The sequence below is a fragment of the Rhagoletis zephyria genome, unplaced genomic scaffold, assembly GCF_001687245.7.
Source record: "Rhagoletis zephyria isolate East Lansing unplaced genomic scaffold, Rhagoletis_zephyria_1.1 Rzeph_scaffold_00011, whole genome shotgun sequence".
Lineage (NCBI taxonomy): Eukaryota > Metazoa > Arthropoda > Insecta > Diptera > Tephritidae > Rhagoletis > Rhagoletis zephyria.
The window spans coordinates 357165-373910 of NW_016157095.1; the positions used below are offsets into that span (position 1 = coordinate 357165).

At 35.7% G+C, this 16746-nt stretch overlaps 1 protein-coding gene across 1 annotated transcript; it reads right to left on the minus strand.

The window, feature by feature from the left end:
• Positions 1-7433: 7433 nt before the first annotated feature.
• Positions 7434-8696, minus strand: LOC108358477 (odorant receptor 2a-like). The gene is made up of 2 exons (XM_017609838.1): positions 7903-8696; positions 7434-7815 (listed from the first exon to the last, which is right to left on the minus strand). The coding sequence occupies exons 1-2, from the start codon at positions 8694-8696 to the stop codon at positions 7434-7436; spliced, it is 1176 nt and encodes a 391-aa protein (XP_017465327.1).
• Between the last annotated feature and the right edge of the window lie 8050 nt (positions 8697-16746).

Consider the following 16746-nt stretch of genomic DNA (forward strand, 5'->3'; position numbering starts at 1 on the left):
TTTGTTTACTTTGTTTCGCTTTTGAAAAGGTAATAATGCCAATTGATTTTATGAGAAATAGTGTCAATTGACGTTCTTTTCGTTGACCTTGTTCGTGTTACCCAAAAATTTATTGAAGTTTTAACTTTTTTTTTGTGGATGCCGAAAATGAAAGCTAAGATTATTTTTAAATTAGCCTATTCCCTGTTCAAAGAATTGCACGCAAGAAACAAACGGGTTTATTGCTCAAATAAATAATAATCAAATAATTATAAAAAACAAAATATTTTTAATTCCCCCTTGCTAGGTACCCGTCAAGTCGTTCATGATAAGTGTCATTGCCGTTAGAAAAAAAATATCAAATCTAATTTTAACAAAAAATCATAGTTAATACTGCTTATTACAATTATGTAATAGGTTGACGTTTTCTTTAAATGATACAGGTGCACTTACTTAACAAGCTCCCGTTCAACAATAGAATAAATATTACAAAATATTCAAAATATTCAAAATATTAATATTAGATATGTAGATGCATTAAAATGAGCAGGACTTCCTTACTAATAGAAATGCACTCACGCATTTAATATCCCAACCGCAATTGTCCACTTATCATTCGTCTTCGGTGCACAATTTTCCGAAGTCAGCCATTTCCAAGTCACTAAATGTCACTCACACGCACCGTTACCCTAATGTGACTTAATTTCCTCCACGCTTTCACGAACATAGAGCAAACAAACCAAACAAAGTGGGCTACGATTTGATATAGCTTTAATATACGAATTTTCGACAATTATAACGCCATGACCAAGGCCATTTCCATCGTTTGCTCCAGCATCTAATCTGCATGCAAGCAAATTACCACAGCGTAGCCATTCATAAATTAACATATTAAGGTGGCTGGCAAACAGCTATCAAGTGTTGGGCAGCCAGGGAGGTCAGAGGCAGAGAGGTTTATGAATCTCCAACAATTCGACTGTACCTACCTACACACTGAGTAAATGCTCTGCTGGAGCGCGCGAGGTTAAACCAAAGCATCGGAGCAGCAGCAGTGCAGGCAAGCAGAAAACCGAAGATATTCATGTGACCAGGGCCATTAAGCATGATGGATCTGCTGTAAAATTGAAATGAAAATGTACCAACGCAGTGCACATGAGCGCCCTCTTCATACCCAAAGGAGCCGAGCAAGGCAGCGAACGAACACCCAGCGCACAACAACAATAAAAATAATAGCCTAAACGATAAGCAAATGGGCACAGGCGACAAGCAGTAGAGTATGAGCGAGTTAAGTTGTAGTGGGGGCGTGGTAGTTGGTGGTATTCATGCTTGAAGTGGCACAAACAAGAAGCAACGAACGTATGGACGTATGTGCATTTTTAAGTGTAAGCGAATGGCTGAGCGACCAAGTTGAAGGACTCTCGAGTAACAGTAAGATATGCAAGAATTTTGTAAGGTCGTGGAAGATGGGTCAGCGCCTGAGCAATGTCTCTAGGTACAAATACATACCTACAAACAAATAGTTATAATATACTTACATATTTATCTAATAAATTTGTGAATTTTTGTTGGCTTTTGTAAGTCGCATGTAAGCGACTGAGAGAAGTGGTATTCAAAGGGCGAAACCAACCAGCGCCAAAATCAGTGGCGGATTTAAGAAAAAGGGCTCAGTCAGCAATCTCTTGGAGGGCCCAGTTTTGTTATACATATATACATATGATGAACCGACAAATATTTTATTGAATACAGAAAAGTTTTACTATGCAACTTATGCAAATATTTCCATTGCGGAATCCAAACTCATTGAATTTGCCACTAATATTTCAATACATATAAAGGGCAGAGAAATTATTGAGTGTATATTCAGCTAAAGAAGCACGGCGGTTCTTTAACGATCCCACATTACTAGCGTCCCACATGGCTCGCGTTGATCGCAGCGTGGCCCCGTAGGCGGAATCTTTTTCTCTGCAGCCTCTTGGCTGAAACGAGATAGTGGTCTGAGTCGATGTTTGACTCTGGGAGTGTATGTACACTGAGGGAAAAAAATTTTAGAATTAAAACAAAACGTGCAAAATTAAAAAAAATACGCATATGAAAGAGCACCAACCCAACTCGTTTTAAAATTGAATATGTACGTTATAAAATATGTCGTTGCGAAGTGCACAGAAGCTTTTTCGTTATACGAAATTAAAATTAAGAAAAAAAATAATACTTTTATGTTCCGTCTGATGGTAATTGAACCCGGACGCTCTTGGTAGCAACCAATTGTATCAAGCGTCTTTGCACACTCAGCTACAGCCATACATGTAAATGTGTTTTCAAATGTTGAGTTTGAATCACCATCACAGCGCGCGATTAGTGCATGATGTCGTACGATGTATGTATGTACATATGTATGTATTTATGTGTTGTCACCGCTTTGTATGCTTTGTATACATATGCTTTCTTAATTACATATGAAAAAGAATCCGTGCAGTGAAAATGCTTCATTTTAATACGGGCGTATTTGATTTGAATATTTCCATTATACGTAGTGAAAAAATCCATTTTGTTAAGACTTTTCACTTTATCTAAAAACGAACATTTTTAAACGGTAATCAAATAAAATTTTTTTATTCTTACAACGCGTTTTTTTCTCAGTGTACGTCTAAAACAGTGGAAGCATGCATTCCGTCTCCCAAAAAATGGTCGATTTGTTTTCTTGTGTTTCGATCTCGAGACAGTCATGCAGTTTGATGGATCTTTTAATGCTAGAACCTAGCACTGTAAAACGCAAAAGTAATTGGAAATGCGAGCCAGACTATAGGCCAGTATGCAGCTCTTAAAAAAACGGACAAGAAAAATTGCCATTATTTCGTGTATGTCCAAGGACTTTTGATATCGGATACTTTACAGCCTGTTGCCTCGCTCTTTCCCCAAGAAATAATTGAACGGGAATATACATATTTCTGTTGCATACATGGGTTGCCTTGTGCTTATTACGGAAAATATATAAAATATACAAAATATAAAAACTTCATAAAATATTCTTAAAAATTTCAGCCATACCACGACTTTTTTAATTAGTTAGAATTTATTAATGCAAACAATTCTTCCTAATTAAAAAAAGTCGTGTTAACGTTTACGTAGCCACAAGTGTATGTATGCATGTATGCTCTTTTGGTTTTAAGATCTGAAGACATAACTTAAAGTTTTATCATACCCTTAAGTCCCTGAATGCAAAAGTAATGCAACGGATTAATAAAATAAAAAAAAAAATTAAAAAACAAAATATGTACTCACCTTTTTACTGCACACATTTTTTGGAATTCGTTGGAGAGATTCTCTTTCTTTCTATGTACATTTTCGTTTCATTTTTGCTAAGCCACACATTTCACTTCATCACAATTCATTTTATAAAACAACACAACACTTTGCAAATATTTTGCATGAATTAATTTACCATAAATTAGCGCTTCTTGCGCACAAAGAGATTAACCGGTCGACCGCGACCCTCTAACAAATTTAAAACATCCACAGCCACTTCCGATTTAATACTGAATTTTCTCGCACTGGAATTACCGAGTATTATTTTCTCAATGATGGAATATCTCCTCACACTCTTTCAATACTCCTCAACTAGTTACATATTGCACCTTCTTCAAAATTATTCGCATGATATTTTCGTTGCTCTATTTTTATTCTTCAACAGGTTTGTGTATACATGACATTTTTTTCTAATTGCTATGCTCCTCTCAGTGACACAAACATACATTCACACTGCTACAGGTATGTGGGTGGCTGCGTCGCAGTCGCATACTCCCCAACAGCGCTGCTTTGTCTATCATCGCCAGCTCAGTTGAAAATCGGTTGCTGTCGTGTCAAATTACTGTTGTGGGCGTCGGTACGCGTTCGGTCAAGTTTATTGATATTTAATTGCAAATTGTTTGTGATTTAATTAGCTTTTGCAAATTAGTAATGTTTCGCCAATAGTTTTGTGTAATAAAAGTGAAAGTGTGAAGTGGGCAGAAATGTGCTTTAATAGTGTAGTTCAAAGAAAGAATTGTTGTGCTAAGTGCTTTCCAAGCGATTGGAAATCAAAATGCCTGGAAAAGCATAAGTTCCAAGTGCGTGCAATTTTTGTTGTTGCATGCCGTTTAAATGTGGTTTTATACATATGAACATACATACATATGTTTTTAGTACCATCGTTCGATCGCTTCTATCTCAATAATTTAATACAAATCTATTTTGCGGAAAGGAGGGCAAAAATAATCAACATTTATACAGCGGTTGGTAAACTTCAAGGTAAGTCAACTTTGACCTGTGTATGTACATCGAATAGGTACTATTTAAATGAATTTTTAATGGCATTTGTTAAAAAAAAAATAATTTCAGGATGCGTAATACTTTTTATTTTTAATAAAAATTCAAATCCCCGATTTGCAGAGTATCGGGGATTTGAATTTTTAATTTAATATCGGGGATTTAAATTTTTAATTTAATATCGGGGATTTTGTAGAGCATATATTTTTTCCCCAAAAATATGAATCTAAATGTCGTAGTGAGCGTATAGTAAATGTGGGTACAAACATTAACTTGGTTTTGACTTCGATGACAGATCCATGGTCCTTCAATATGCAGAAGTTCTGATTTTAATTTTGCTAAGAAAAAATTTCCGAGAAAAATTATGTGACATTTTCTGGCAGATCAGAAATTTTCGATAATTTTTTACTCTCGAGTTTTAATGTTTTTTTTCTTCTTCAATTGCAATTTTACTTATGAGTACGGCATACCTCAGAAAAATTAATTCATTTCTACTTATGTAGCAAATAACTTCAAATTGATGTATAATCACTTAGAAGATTCATTGAGGTAAACCAAATGCTTACACTTTTGATACATATTTTTGCGAATAATTGCACTAATCGCGTGTTGTGGTGTTGATTGAAACTCAACATTTGAAAAAACATTTATATGTCTGGCTGTAGCTCAGATGCTTGCCATAATTCGTTGATATCCAGAGAGGGTCGGGGTTCGAAAACCAACGTGCAAGTTAAATATTGTTTTTTTTTTTTGGTTTTTTGTCTTGGCTATTCACTTCGCGGATGCTTTTTCAGAACGAACTTCATAGCATCATAATTGGCCCCCAGCTCGAGTGAATAAGTATATGTATGAATGAATGTTTGTCAACAAAATTCCTTTTCTAGAAAACGTTTAGCTTCAAATTTCACATTTATATACATATTCATATCGTACGTTTAATAATATCAACTCAAAACTTACGTTTTTGGAGATTATGCCCAAATATGGCGAAGATATGTGTCTTTACATCTATCTTTTTGTATACCAACTGTATGAATTGATAAAACTTAGATTACGTTTTCCCATAAAATTTAAATTTTGAAATATTTCGTTGTATTATTAAACGTGCGATAGGTACTTATTAACGGTAATGTGGCAGATTAATACACAAACGAAAAACATTTTCTGTGCAAATTTTCCTGATTTTTCACTTAAGCTAGTTGTTGCTGAGAGCACTGGGGCAATCCTGTTGGGGGCCCAGTGAGCATTGCCTGTTTTGTTGACCATTAAATCCGCCACTGGCTACAATGCAATTAACTTTGGAATATTAACTTTTTGCCCGTTTTGGTTTGTTCGAGTGTACATGCATAATATGTATGTATTTCCAGCTGTTCCTGGTGCTAGCTGTAAATGGCTCATTTTTTGGGTCCCTCTCTGGCTAGCTGTATGTATGTGCCACTTACCATTTGTGTGGACAGAAATTTATGCGCCTTCTGATTCGTTAATGCTGTAAAATCAGCATTTTTCGTATAATTTATGGTGTCGCTGACTAAGTTTAAATTTTACTATTTTCTCTCACTTTTTGCAAGGCTGTTGACATAAAAGTGCGTACATACATGTTTAATCAAATATAAACCCTTTTTTCTCACAATTTACTGTTATGGTTGTTTTTTTCAGAATATAGATGTAATTAGGCTTCACTAATGCATCTCCATGAAGAGACTTATCAGTGTGCACTGATAATGTTTTTAAACATATGAGTAATTTTTTGCTTTGCTGACCGTTGGAATTTCTTACTTAAATTATTAAATGTCAGCAAAGCTATATTAGGCACTGGTAGAGAATGGTATATATGGAAAAGAGGCTGTAGAAAAAGTTTATTCTCTCAAAAAATCGCAGTAATTAACGAAAGTAAAAGAAAAAAGACAAGAAAATCTTTCTCACACCAAAAAAAATTGGTCGCAGTTGATAAACGCTTCTTAGTGGTAAAACTGCTCAGAATAAAATTACTTCGCTTGGTCCCAAAACACTGGCACCATAACCTTGTAGGCCTTCTTGTGCACGTTAATGATTAAACTTCTTAGAAACAGCTTTTTGCTAAGATGAAAGAGAACAGTGCTATTCATATAAATTAGTTTTAATTAGTTCACCCTGCCGGGAATTCGTGGGTGCGAATCCCACTGGCAGGAAAAATTTTTTTAAATATATTTTTTTGTTCTTGTGGAATGAGCCATATATAAATCTTAAGTTTTTGTAACAAACGTTTTATTTTATTGTTAGTATATCGATGGCTGAGTGGAAGATCGACCTATCTCGGCTGCCAGTTCGAAAACGCCCTATCTCAAAAAAATTTTCAAGAACGCCCTATTTCAGAATTTTATTCAAAAACACCCTACTTCGAAATTCGGTTCAAAAACGCCCTATCTCAATTCAAAATGTATTGAAAATATGCTAATATAGGGCGTTTTTGAACCGAATTTCGAAGTAGGGTGTTTTTGAATAAAATTCTGAAATAGGGCGTTCTTGAAAATTTTTTTGAGATAGGGCGTTTTCGAACTGGCTGCCGAGATAGGTCGATCTTCCACTCAGCCATCGATATGTTTTTGCTTTGAGTCTACAAATTGTACAGTTGTACAGATTTTGACATTTTCACAGTTACAGAGTGGTGTTGTTCGGAAAGCTTCCATTGAGCTGAACTCGTTCTCGATACAACTTTCTAGAAAACATCACGCTGTGGCTGCCAAATGTGCAAATTTTATTATTTGTGTGTAAAATCTTGTGGTTTTCCTCGTATTCGTTGGCCTTAATAAACAGAGTCGCCTCTGATGAAGCACAAGCATAACACCAAGCCACATACTGAATGTTAGAGGAGAAGCTGAACAAATAATAGTTTTTGATTAAAAATATTAATTTTCGAAGTGGTTCAAATTTTTTTTTTTTGCAGATATGTGAAATGTGCCAAGATTTTTTAATATAATTTAATAGATAAAACCATTTTTGCGTTTTTCTGCTGTTTTAGAAGCCAAGTATGCTCGCTTCATTAGTGTCCCTCCAAATGGTTTATTTAAGAATTTAGTTGATTCAATAACAGAAAAAGTGAGCACGAAAATTTAATAATCTGAAAAAAAGTACCGAACTCTTACAAATGCTGTTACATATATGTATGTAATTAGTTAACATAAATTCTCACTCACACTTCTAAAAGTCTCTAGGGATACTGCCGTGATGTTGCCAGCAATAATTTTATCCTCTTTTTGTGAACGTTGCATGAAAATTATCAAATCACGACGAAATCTTGGGCTCTGTTCATACCAAGAACACGAAAACAGGGCTGTGGTCAATTGGCGCATTTCCGCCATTACTTCATCCATAAACCAACAACAGGGCGCCACTTCAATTATGATAGCAAAAAAGAAAATTATAAATTTCAACAACTGAAATAAGTCGAAGTCGCCACCAACAAAAGCAATGGCGGGTGCGCAAAGTCCCAAGGCGGTGCTGAGAAACTGTACGAAAAGTGTGCCGGAAATAGCGGGACGTATGCAATTGTAGTAGCTGGAAGATAAGCATGCACATAATCTAAGTACTGAATATGCAAATAACTATTACATCTGTGTGATGTACATATATTTCTTTGCTCACCACATACATTCCCGGTGATCTTGCACGCAAGCGATTAGTTCCCCATAGAGGTCCGTCTCGGTGCGCGTATTGCAGTTTCCAATGCGTTCAATGCGTGCATTTAAGACACGCAAATGAGCCACCAGCAATGCTAAATATGTAACCGAGTAGGTGTCAATGCACACGGCATTCGTTACTTGCGAACAAAAGCAGAACATTTGCAGAGTACACGCTAATGTATAAGCGCCTCGCGAGTGCTGCCAATCGAAGGGCAACCAACCTTCAAAGGGTAATTTGTGACTCATCACGCCGAGTAGCCCATAAACGAGTAAAGCCAACCAAAATCCAGCATAATTTACAATAAATATTCGGTGACAATAGCGAACTGTACGCTTAAGGTAAGCGCAATCTTCTATATGCCCCTCGGCACGTCTGTCCATAGCGTGTAGGTGATGAGCGGCTTTTTGCAAATCACCTTGAATGTAGTAAAATATAATTGCCTGCTTTGCTGTGGTGTAGAGCAAAGGCAGCGCCACACTAAGATTGGCAAGCCTATCAGCAAAGTCGATATGCACAAATAACGATATCACGTAAAACAGCGGAAAGAGTATGGCGCCGTAAAAAATTATTAGCACCGAGTATGCATAGTAGATGTAGCTGCTCTGCATGAACGGGAGCATTCCTAAATAGCGCCAACACAGCCAGATATATCTAAGCGCATCGTGCGTGTCCAGCTTTGGAGATGGTGATGACAGTGTTGTTTGCGACGACGACATTAGCCTCTGGTCGTCCAGAGATATTTGCTTAATAGACATGTTTGGCTTGTCTCCGAGAAGCTATGTATTTTATTTGTATAGGATTCGTCTAACTTTATTGAAGGAAGGATGTTAGTTGCTGAAAATAAACTGACAAACTATTTAAATAGTTACACAGTTGAAACTTTTTTGGTTGTCTAGAAATGCGTTACTCTTTGAAGGTCAACCTTTTGGCTTAAAGCACCAATTGGGTCTGAGAGTTTGTGCTTGTCTCATATAAAAAGAAAAAGAAAAAGGGTTGCATGAATTAATTAATGTTTGACTGAAATGACAGCGATAAAAAAACAGTGGTATGTTTCCGTACTTTATGTGAAATTTCCCGAATTAAGACTAAAAATGTTGTAAGACCAAGAAGTATTTCTGAAGCTTAAACCTTCAAAATTATTGAGTTAAAGCAGTGTTTGCATTGTTCACACTGAAACTGAAACATGGATCAACGATAAACTTTCTTCCTCCGAATGTTTTCATGACCATTACCGTGTGTAACGACAAGATCGTTGTGCTGCCATCACAGTTCAAGTAAGGGGTGCTTTAGTATTGCTTGCAGTCAGAGCGGATTTTAGCAGTACTCGAAATACTTTAAACTCCTAAGATAGCTCCTTAGAACAAATATGTGTTAGAGTAAAGTTCTCAAATTGTAATGGCCTTATTCATAAAAAATAAATTAGCTTTAAAAAATGTTTATAAACAGAAAAATTTATGAAGATGCCATTTTATAAATCTCTTTAAATCTACTTTATTTTTTATGAATAAGGCCATAAATCTATATTTTTTACACTGTCCTATATTCCTCCAATGAGTGGCATAGAAATTTACCAAAAGCATCTAGATAATGTGATGTTTAGTATCTTTGATAATCTGAAAAACACTGATGATCAAGATATACTTCTAGGTGATTTTAGTTTAAGTAACATTTACAGGGCATATTATAATAAAAATTTAATACCAACCAATGTCAAATCTGAAATGGAAATCTTAGTTTGTATGTAGCGATTTATTCTCCATCGGGCTTAATCAATTTAATAGATAATAGTTTAAATGACAATGGTCGTATTTTAGATTTGGTTTTCGCATTCAATGAGCTAAACATATCTTATTATGAAGGCTTATCGCCCGCATCCGCCAATAGCTTACATCACAAGGCTATTATTATCAATTTTAACTTCTATGACCGTAGTTCTACTAATAATGTTTCTGACTATGCCAAAGTTGATATTTCCGCTATCAATGAAGTTCTTAGTTCTGTCTATTTTAAACTCTTTCGACTATCCTATTGATTCATATATAACAATTCATATTCGCCAAAATATTTCATAACATCTTAAATACTTTACCTTTTCAACAAGCTAAAGACGAATTTAATGGCTTTCAACACGGGTTTCTTCCTAATAGATCCATATGCACTAGTCTTTTAATTATCACGAATCAAATTGTTAAGGCTCTGGAACAAAAACATCAACTGGATGTCTTAAATACCGACTTCTCTAAAGATTTTCACAAAGTTAACCTTCTATCTCAGCATTCGGTTCAAAACTGCCTTTTACCAAACGAAAATCTGTATATTGAAAATGTGCTAAGATAGGGCGTTTTCGAACCGAATTCTTCAACCAAATCCTGAAATAGGGTGTTGTTGAAAAATTTTCTGAAATAGGGCGTTTTCGAACTGACTGCCGAGATAGGTCGATCTCCCACTCAGCATTTTTTTTCTTATATGGGGAAATCTTTTGAGATGAATGAATATTTTGCAACTGCCAGGTGCGGTTTCTATACCTTTGCTAATACTAATAAATAAATGTCAGTAAATAATTTTTCATAAAAAAACTAATGGTTTAAATGACTAATGTACTTGCCAAAAAAGAGAAAATCAGGAATGTTTGAGTGCAATCCGCATAAAATCTACTTTTTATTAAGGAGCTCGGGATTTTCAGACATTTATTTATATACATATGTATGTATGTATATGTAGGTATGTAGTATAGGTTACTTCATTTCACATTCAAATGATATTAGTCTGAAGAAAATTGTAGGCTGTAATTATTTATTATAATAAGATGGTGTCATGCAATTGTGGTATCCTTTTACAGAATTCAGCTTATTCCACGCTTCTAATATTTGGAGAATATTGATTTGAGAAAAGTATCATTTATTGTGCAGTAGCTCATATACGCACATAATCTTCAGAGAGGTTGTACTAATATTCAAAGTTACCAAAACTGCCAATATATATCATCAAGAGTACCTACCTCAAGGTTGAGCTTGAAGTGTGAGCCAAGATACTTCAACCTTACCTTCGCGACAGCTGGAAAAACTAGTAGTGGTAAAAAGTGTAGTTCTGATTCACGTCATGGAATTTGATCGATTTACCACATGGTTATCATACTTACCTCTTCTCTAGACTTCATAAGCTCTTAAGCAGTGTGTTTACTTTTTCTTAATTAATACCCACATTTGTTGTTGTTGAAAGTTTCTGTCAGAGGACCTTCCACCAAACCTTCCGTTTCAAGCTTCGACTCATCCGTTAAAATATTTATTGCTCTTGTCCTTCAGTCACCTTTCCTAACCCAATATTTAATCCCTTGCGCAGATAAAAAGCTTTTGACGCCATTTCAAAAAGCGCGATTTTATTCAAGACGAAATCGAAACCTTCAAGAATTTGAGAATGTTCATACACCCACATTTTGCTCTAATTTCTCTAAGCCTGATTGCTGCATGCCCTGCGAAAGTTCTCGCTGCAGAGTCAATAGGCATTATGTTGGGCATAACGTTAAGCGCTGCGAGTGAAATTGGTACACAATGAATCACTGGTATCAATGAGAGTCACCGGTTTCTATGAGATTTGGCTGATCTAGGGTAGAGGTTGGAGGCCCCTAACTCTACGATGGAAACAGGCATGCATGCATGTTGAGCTTTTGAGAGTCATTATAGAAGAGTCTCGTTTCTTTTGTGTGGATTAATAAGTCTTTCTGGCCTTTTAAGCAGGAACGAAAAGAGACTGATGGCCTGATGTGCTTGAGCATTCGGCCTTTGAGATAAGCTCAACTTGGGCGATCTTTCATGTTCAAAGAAAGTAGGGATCATGGGAAAAGGGAATCAGAAAGAAGCTCTAGCAATGGCGTAGCCCATCAATTCACAAAAACCATTCATTCAAATTTTAGAGTTATTGGCTATTCGGAATTTTATTTATGTGTTTAAATAATACACAACAGATATTTACTACAAATTTATTCCTTCAATTGTTTGAGTAAAGTAAACAAGGAAAAGGCGAATTTTATAATCTGCAATAAAGAAAATAAAATACATTACTGAAAAAACTTGGCGTGAACTTACTTTATACCCACGCCGAGAAATGTTTCTAGTGATACCGTTGCAATATTGCCTGCCAATATTTTTTCCACCAACTGCGTACGTTGCATGAAAATAACCAAAGAACTGCGAAATTTTCTACTCTGCTCGTACCAGCGGCAAGAAAACAATGAATTGGTTAAATTTCGCATTTGTGCTGCAGCTTCGTCCATAAACCAACAACAAGGTGCTACTTCGAGTAGTACAACTAAAAGATAGGGAACAAATTTCAGCAGCTCGGAAAAGCTAAAATCAGAGCTCATAAAAGTAATGGCAGAAGTGCAGAGCGCAAAAGCGGTGCTAAGAAATTGAATGAAGATTGTGGCACCTATCGAAGGGCGAATGCAATTGTAGAAGCTGAAAAAGTACAAGAAGTTCAGCAAGTATGTGCATAGTTATAAATACTTAAGAAACATGTCACCACATGCACTCCCAGTGATCTCGAACACAGGCCGCGAGTTGTTGATAGTTTTCCTCTGCGTTATGCCTGCCATCCGCTTCCGTCATACCTATCTCAGTTATACGCGAATTCAAAATGCGCAGATGAAAGACCAAAAGTAATAAATAAATAATCGAAGCGGTATCGCTGCTGACAGCATATATTGTTTGCACGCAAAGGCAGAACATCTGGAAAGCGCATACTAATGTGTAAGCTCCCGCCGAATGCTGCCAATCGAAGGGCATCCAGCCACCAAAAGGTAACTTGTGTCGCGATATGCCCACCATTCCGTACAGAAGCGCGCATATTAAAACCCCTGTTAAAGCTGTGGTGAAAATTAATTGACAGTGGCGCACTTTTCGCTTCAGGTAGTCGCTAACCTGCGGTTGCTGCTGCTCAGCGCGCCTATCCAGCGCTTGTAAGTGTAATGCTGCCTTTTGTAAGCTTCCGCTATGGATGTGATAGCAAATAATCGCATGCTTTGTCGAGGTGTAGATTAACGGCACTAGCACGCTAAGATTCGATAACTCTTCATCTAAATCGTTTTGTACAACGAAGCTAACAGTGTAAAGTCCTATTAACAGCAATGTGGCGCAGAAGTTCAGCAGCAGTGAGTAGGCGAAATAGATGTGCGTGTGTGTTTTGAGCGGATGTATGCCTGTCAAGCGCCAAAAGAGCCAATGATAACGCAGCGCATCGTGTGAGTCCAACGGAGTATTTTTCGGTGGTGGTAATGGCAAATATTTTTGAAAGCGCATTTTGAATCTTTACTTGTTCAATGACTTATTGTATTTAAAAAATTTAGTTATTTGAAGTTCATATTTATATCAATGAAACAAACAACAGAGGCAACACTTAAAGTCGCCGAAGTATGAGCTTACCGAAAGTCATACATATATTTAAATATGTAATTAAAATGTCAACATTAAAATTAAGAAAACAATAATAGAGGGTTTTTTAGAACAAGAGGCAGGAAATTGATCCAACTACGAGCTAATGAAGTGTTGGCATGCAATAATTTGGTGTGATACGAAGTGAAAGGAATTAAAATAAGAACATGACAGCAATTGAAAGAATTCTGTCGGTGTAATTAATTTTCATGGAGCTTTGTTGCGATTCAGGTTGCTTATGCACATATGTACATATTTTAAAATTTCCCTAAATAATTGGTAGTCTCTTTTCCTTCCGTACTTGTTAACAAATGGGCAAATCCAAGGGTAGCGGGCGTTATGATCGAAAGTTTCTTTTAATAATTTTGTCGGCAAAACCAGTACGAGTTAACAAATTTTTTGTGATATAAGGGAAGGTTTAAAACGGCGATTTTCATATGGCTATCAAAGTCAAATATTTTTTGCAAATTGTCATGTATTGAGAGCACAAACTACAAAAATACTTTGAATATAAAATATAGTCTCAATCAAAGCTCGTTTATTATTTACCCCTGAGATTATTAGCTATAAAATTTGTTGTGCTTGTTTATTTTACATGTCAAGGAAAAACTAAGTCCTTCTCTGTCCACCGTGATCCCTTTTTTCTGCTATATTAAGCAATTTAAATTTATTTTAACTTAATATTTGTTAAAAACACCCTTTACAAACCTCTTTTTCCTTGCTAGCGTTCATTTTTGTTTACTTTCTGATTTGGCATTTCTCCTCTTCTTCGCAAAAATAATCGATAAAACTAGGTTGGATACCGAAAAATTATCGGTTTAATCTGAAATTATTTTATAATTATAGATTAAGGAGGGACGAATTTTGTATGGCTAATCTCTTTTCCAATTTACAGATTAGGGAGTTAAGCTCAAAAATTAGGAAAATCTACTTATATGTAAACCTAGTATAACAAAATGTATTACATAAGCAACCTAAAGTTTGGATTAACTTTAAAACAATTGTCGTTGGAAAAATTTATTTATTTTTTGTTGACGACGAAGAAAGGCGCGTAATTAAGGATGTATAAATGGCCAAGTATCAGCATAATTCCCCAAATATTTACCGCGAAAATAAGTTTCTTCGCTGAAGTTTTTTCATGTGTCTTTTTTCGCGTTCAGTTACTGAGTTCGCTCGCGCCTTTATTCGTGTCTAGTGACGATATGTAGTTGTCCATTGTAAGTGAGTGCCAAGTGGCAGCACTTTCCCTTTACAAGGGTTTCGTTTGTAAAGAGAAAAGTCAGAATGATCAAGTCATTAATCTGCTGAACCACATTGTCTGAATTACCTTCTTTTAGCCGTATCTGACATCAAGCATGTTACACCAACAATAATATATATATTGTACCTGGAGAGGCTAATCCGCCAAACTGCCCAGAGCTAAGACCAGTGGAACGCTATTGGGCTGTAATTAAACGGAAACTGAAGGCCACGAAAGGAGTATCGAAGGACATAGGGGAGTTCAAAACTAAGTGTACTGCAGCTTCTAAAGCCATTCCCTACTTAATATTTTGATTTTTCTTTGTTACAGTTTTTTTAATAAACTGGTTAAAAATGCAGTAAAAGGTTACAGTTATATTTTCTGATATTCATATAAAGTATGGATCCTTCCCCATTTCGGAATGGTATGGATCACTAAACAGTGGTTGTACCTATACATATATTTTCCTGCCTTAAATGTTGGCATCTCAAAGCCATCTCAAAGCCATACCTGCCCGTCAACTATCTCGTTTCCTTCTATGTTGCTATGTCCTGGAACCTAGCAAATAAAAATGTGAATGTGACTCAGTGAAGCCAACGCAACACGCTATTTGCGTACAATCGTCGATTTTGCTAATTTGGATCCTCTTGCTTTCAAAGCCTCTTGGCTGTTGGTGAAGATAGCGACTTTTCTTGCTGAAGTCGTGCTAAGTATAAATCTCATCTTGGAACGAGGTACACAGAATGGAGGGAGGCCAGTGATGTTTCTCTGCTCAACCTTTGAACCATCCAGTGTTAATAGATAACCTTTATCTAACAACTATTCTTAAGGCTTCGTCACATTCTTCAGTGGTCGAAAATCTTATGTGATTGTCAGTCATTCTGCGTTTTCCTAAGTTGGTTGGTTTTCATGAGTTTGCTTTTCTAAGTCTGAGGACGCATTTTGCCGCCACATTATGAAAAAGATTTTACAGCAGTTGAAGGTAAAATATCGTGTTAAGCTTCTACTAAGTTGCGCTTTTGTGGTTTTCAATATCTCGCCAAGTGAGGACAAAGCCAATATCCAAACAAGGCTTGATAGCGAATGATAAAATGATTGAGTATAATTTGATAATAATTGATCGGCCGACAATAATAGTTAAGTATCTAGATTTAACTCTAAGAAACTAATAAATTTCGTAGACAAGTGGGTTCTGGTATTAAAAATTAACCACAAAATTATTTGTAAGAAATAAAGTAACCCGTTTAGCAAGACCTACATTTGTAAGAAAATTTCTTTGCCCTTTTTACCCCTTGCATGCGGCGAAAGAGTGTTTCGGTGTGTATATAAGGAAATATGTGCGTTTATTTCTTAATTTCCTGAAATCCAATATTTCAATTAAACAACAACAAATATTGCAGCGGGTAAACCTATACTCTTCGTCCCCAATTGTAAAAATTTTTGTACTTTATTAATTAACTTTAATTATTACGCAACGTTATCGATGTACATACAAAATTACATAAATACTGATTTATTATTAAAATTACGGTATCGGTCTTTCTTACGCAAAGTATAGTTTACTTAAAAATAAGTAATTAACAGCAGATGTGTGAATCAAAGGCAAAAGCGAAACTTCTATAATTTTAGTATTATACATATATGTAATTGTTGTAATACAAAATTTTACGACACTAGCAATTGGTGAGCGTGATAATTACTAGGATCGGCTAGACATGCATGCCGAATTATGGAATATATGGAAAACAGGGTCCTAATATCGTATCCTTTATATGTACATACATACATGCTAGTTTCAAAATTATTTCTTTGACCCTGCTGTTAGAATAAAATAAGTATTTTTTAAGCAAAACCACAACCGACTTTAATTCTCATGTACCGTTAATTTTTCATGATCCAATGTTCGGATCTAAATTAGTATGGGACCACCTGTGAGACACTATTATCGAAATCGGTTGACGTGGTCCAAAGTTATAAAGTTATGCGGTAACATACATACATACAAAAAAATGTTCCGATGAATGGATAACCTTCTCCTTTTTTTGAAGTCGGTTAAAAAGGAATTAAATTAAAGAGTCAAAGTAAACAATGAGATTATTTGTAATGAAAATTTTGTTAAAAACATTGAAATATAGTTAT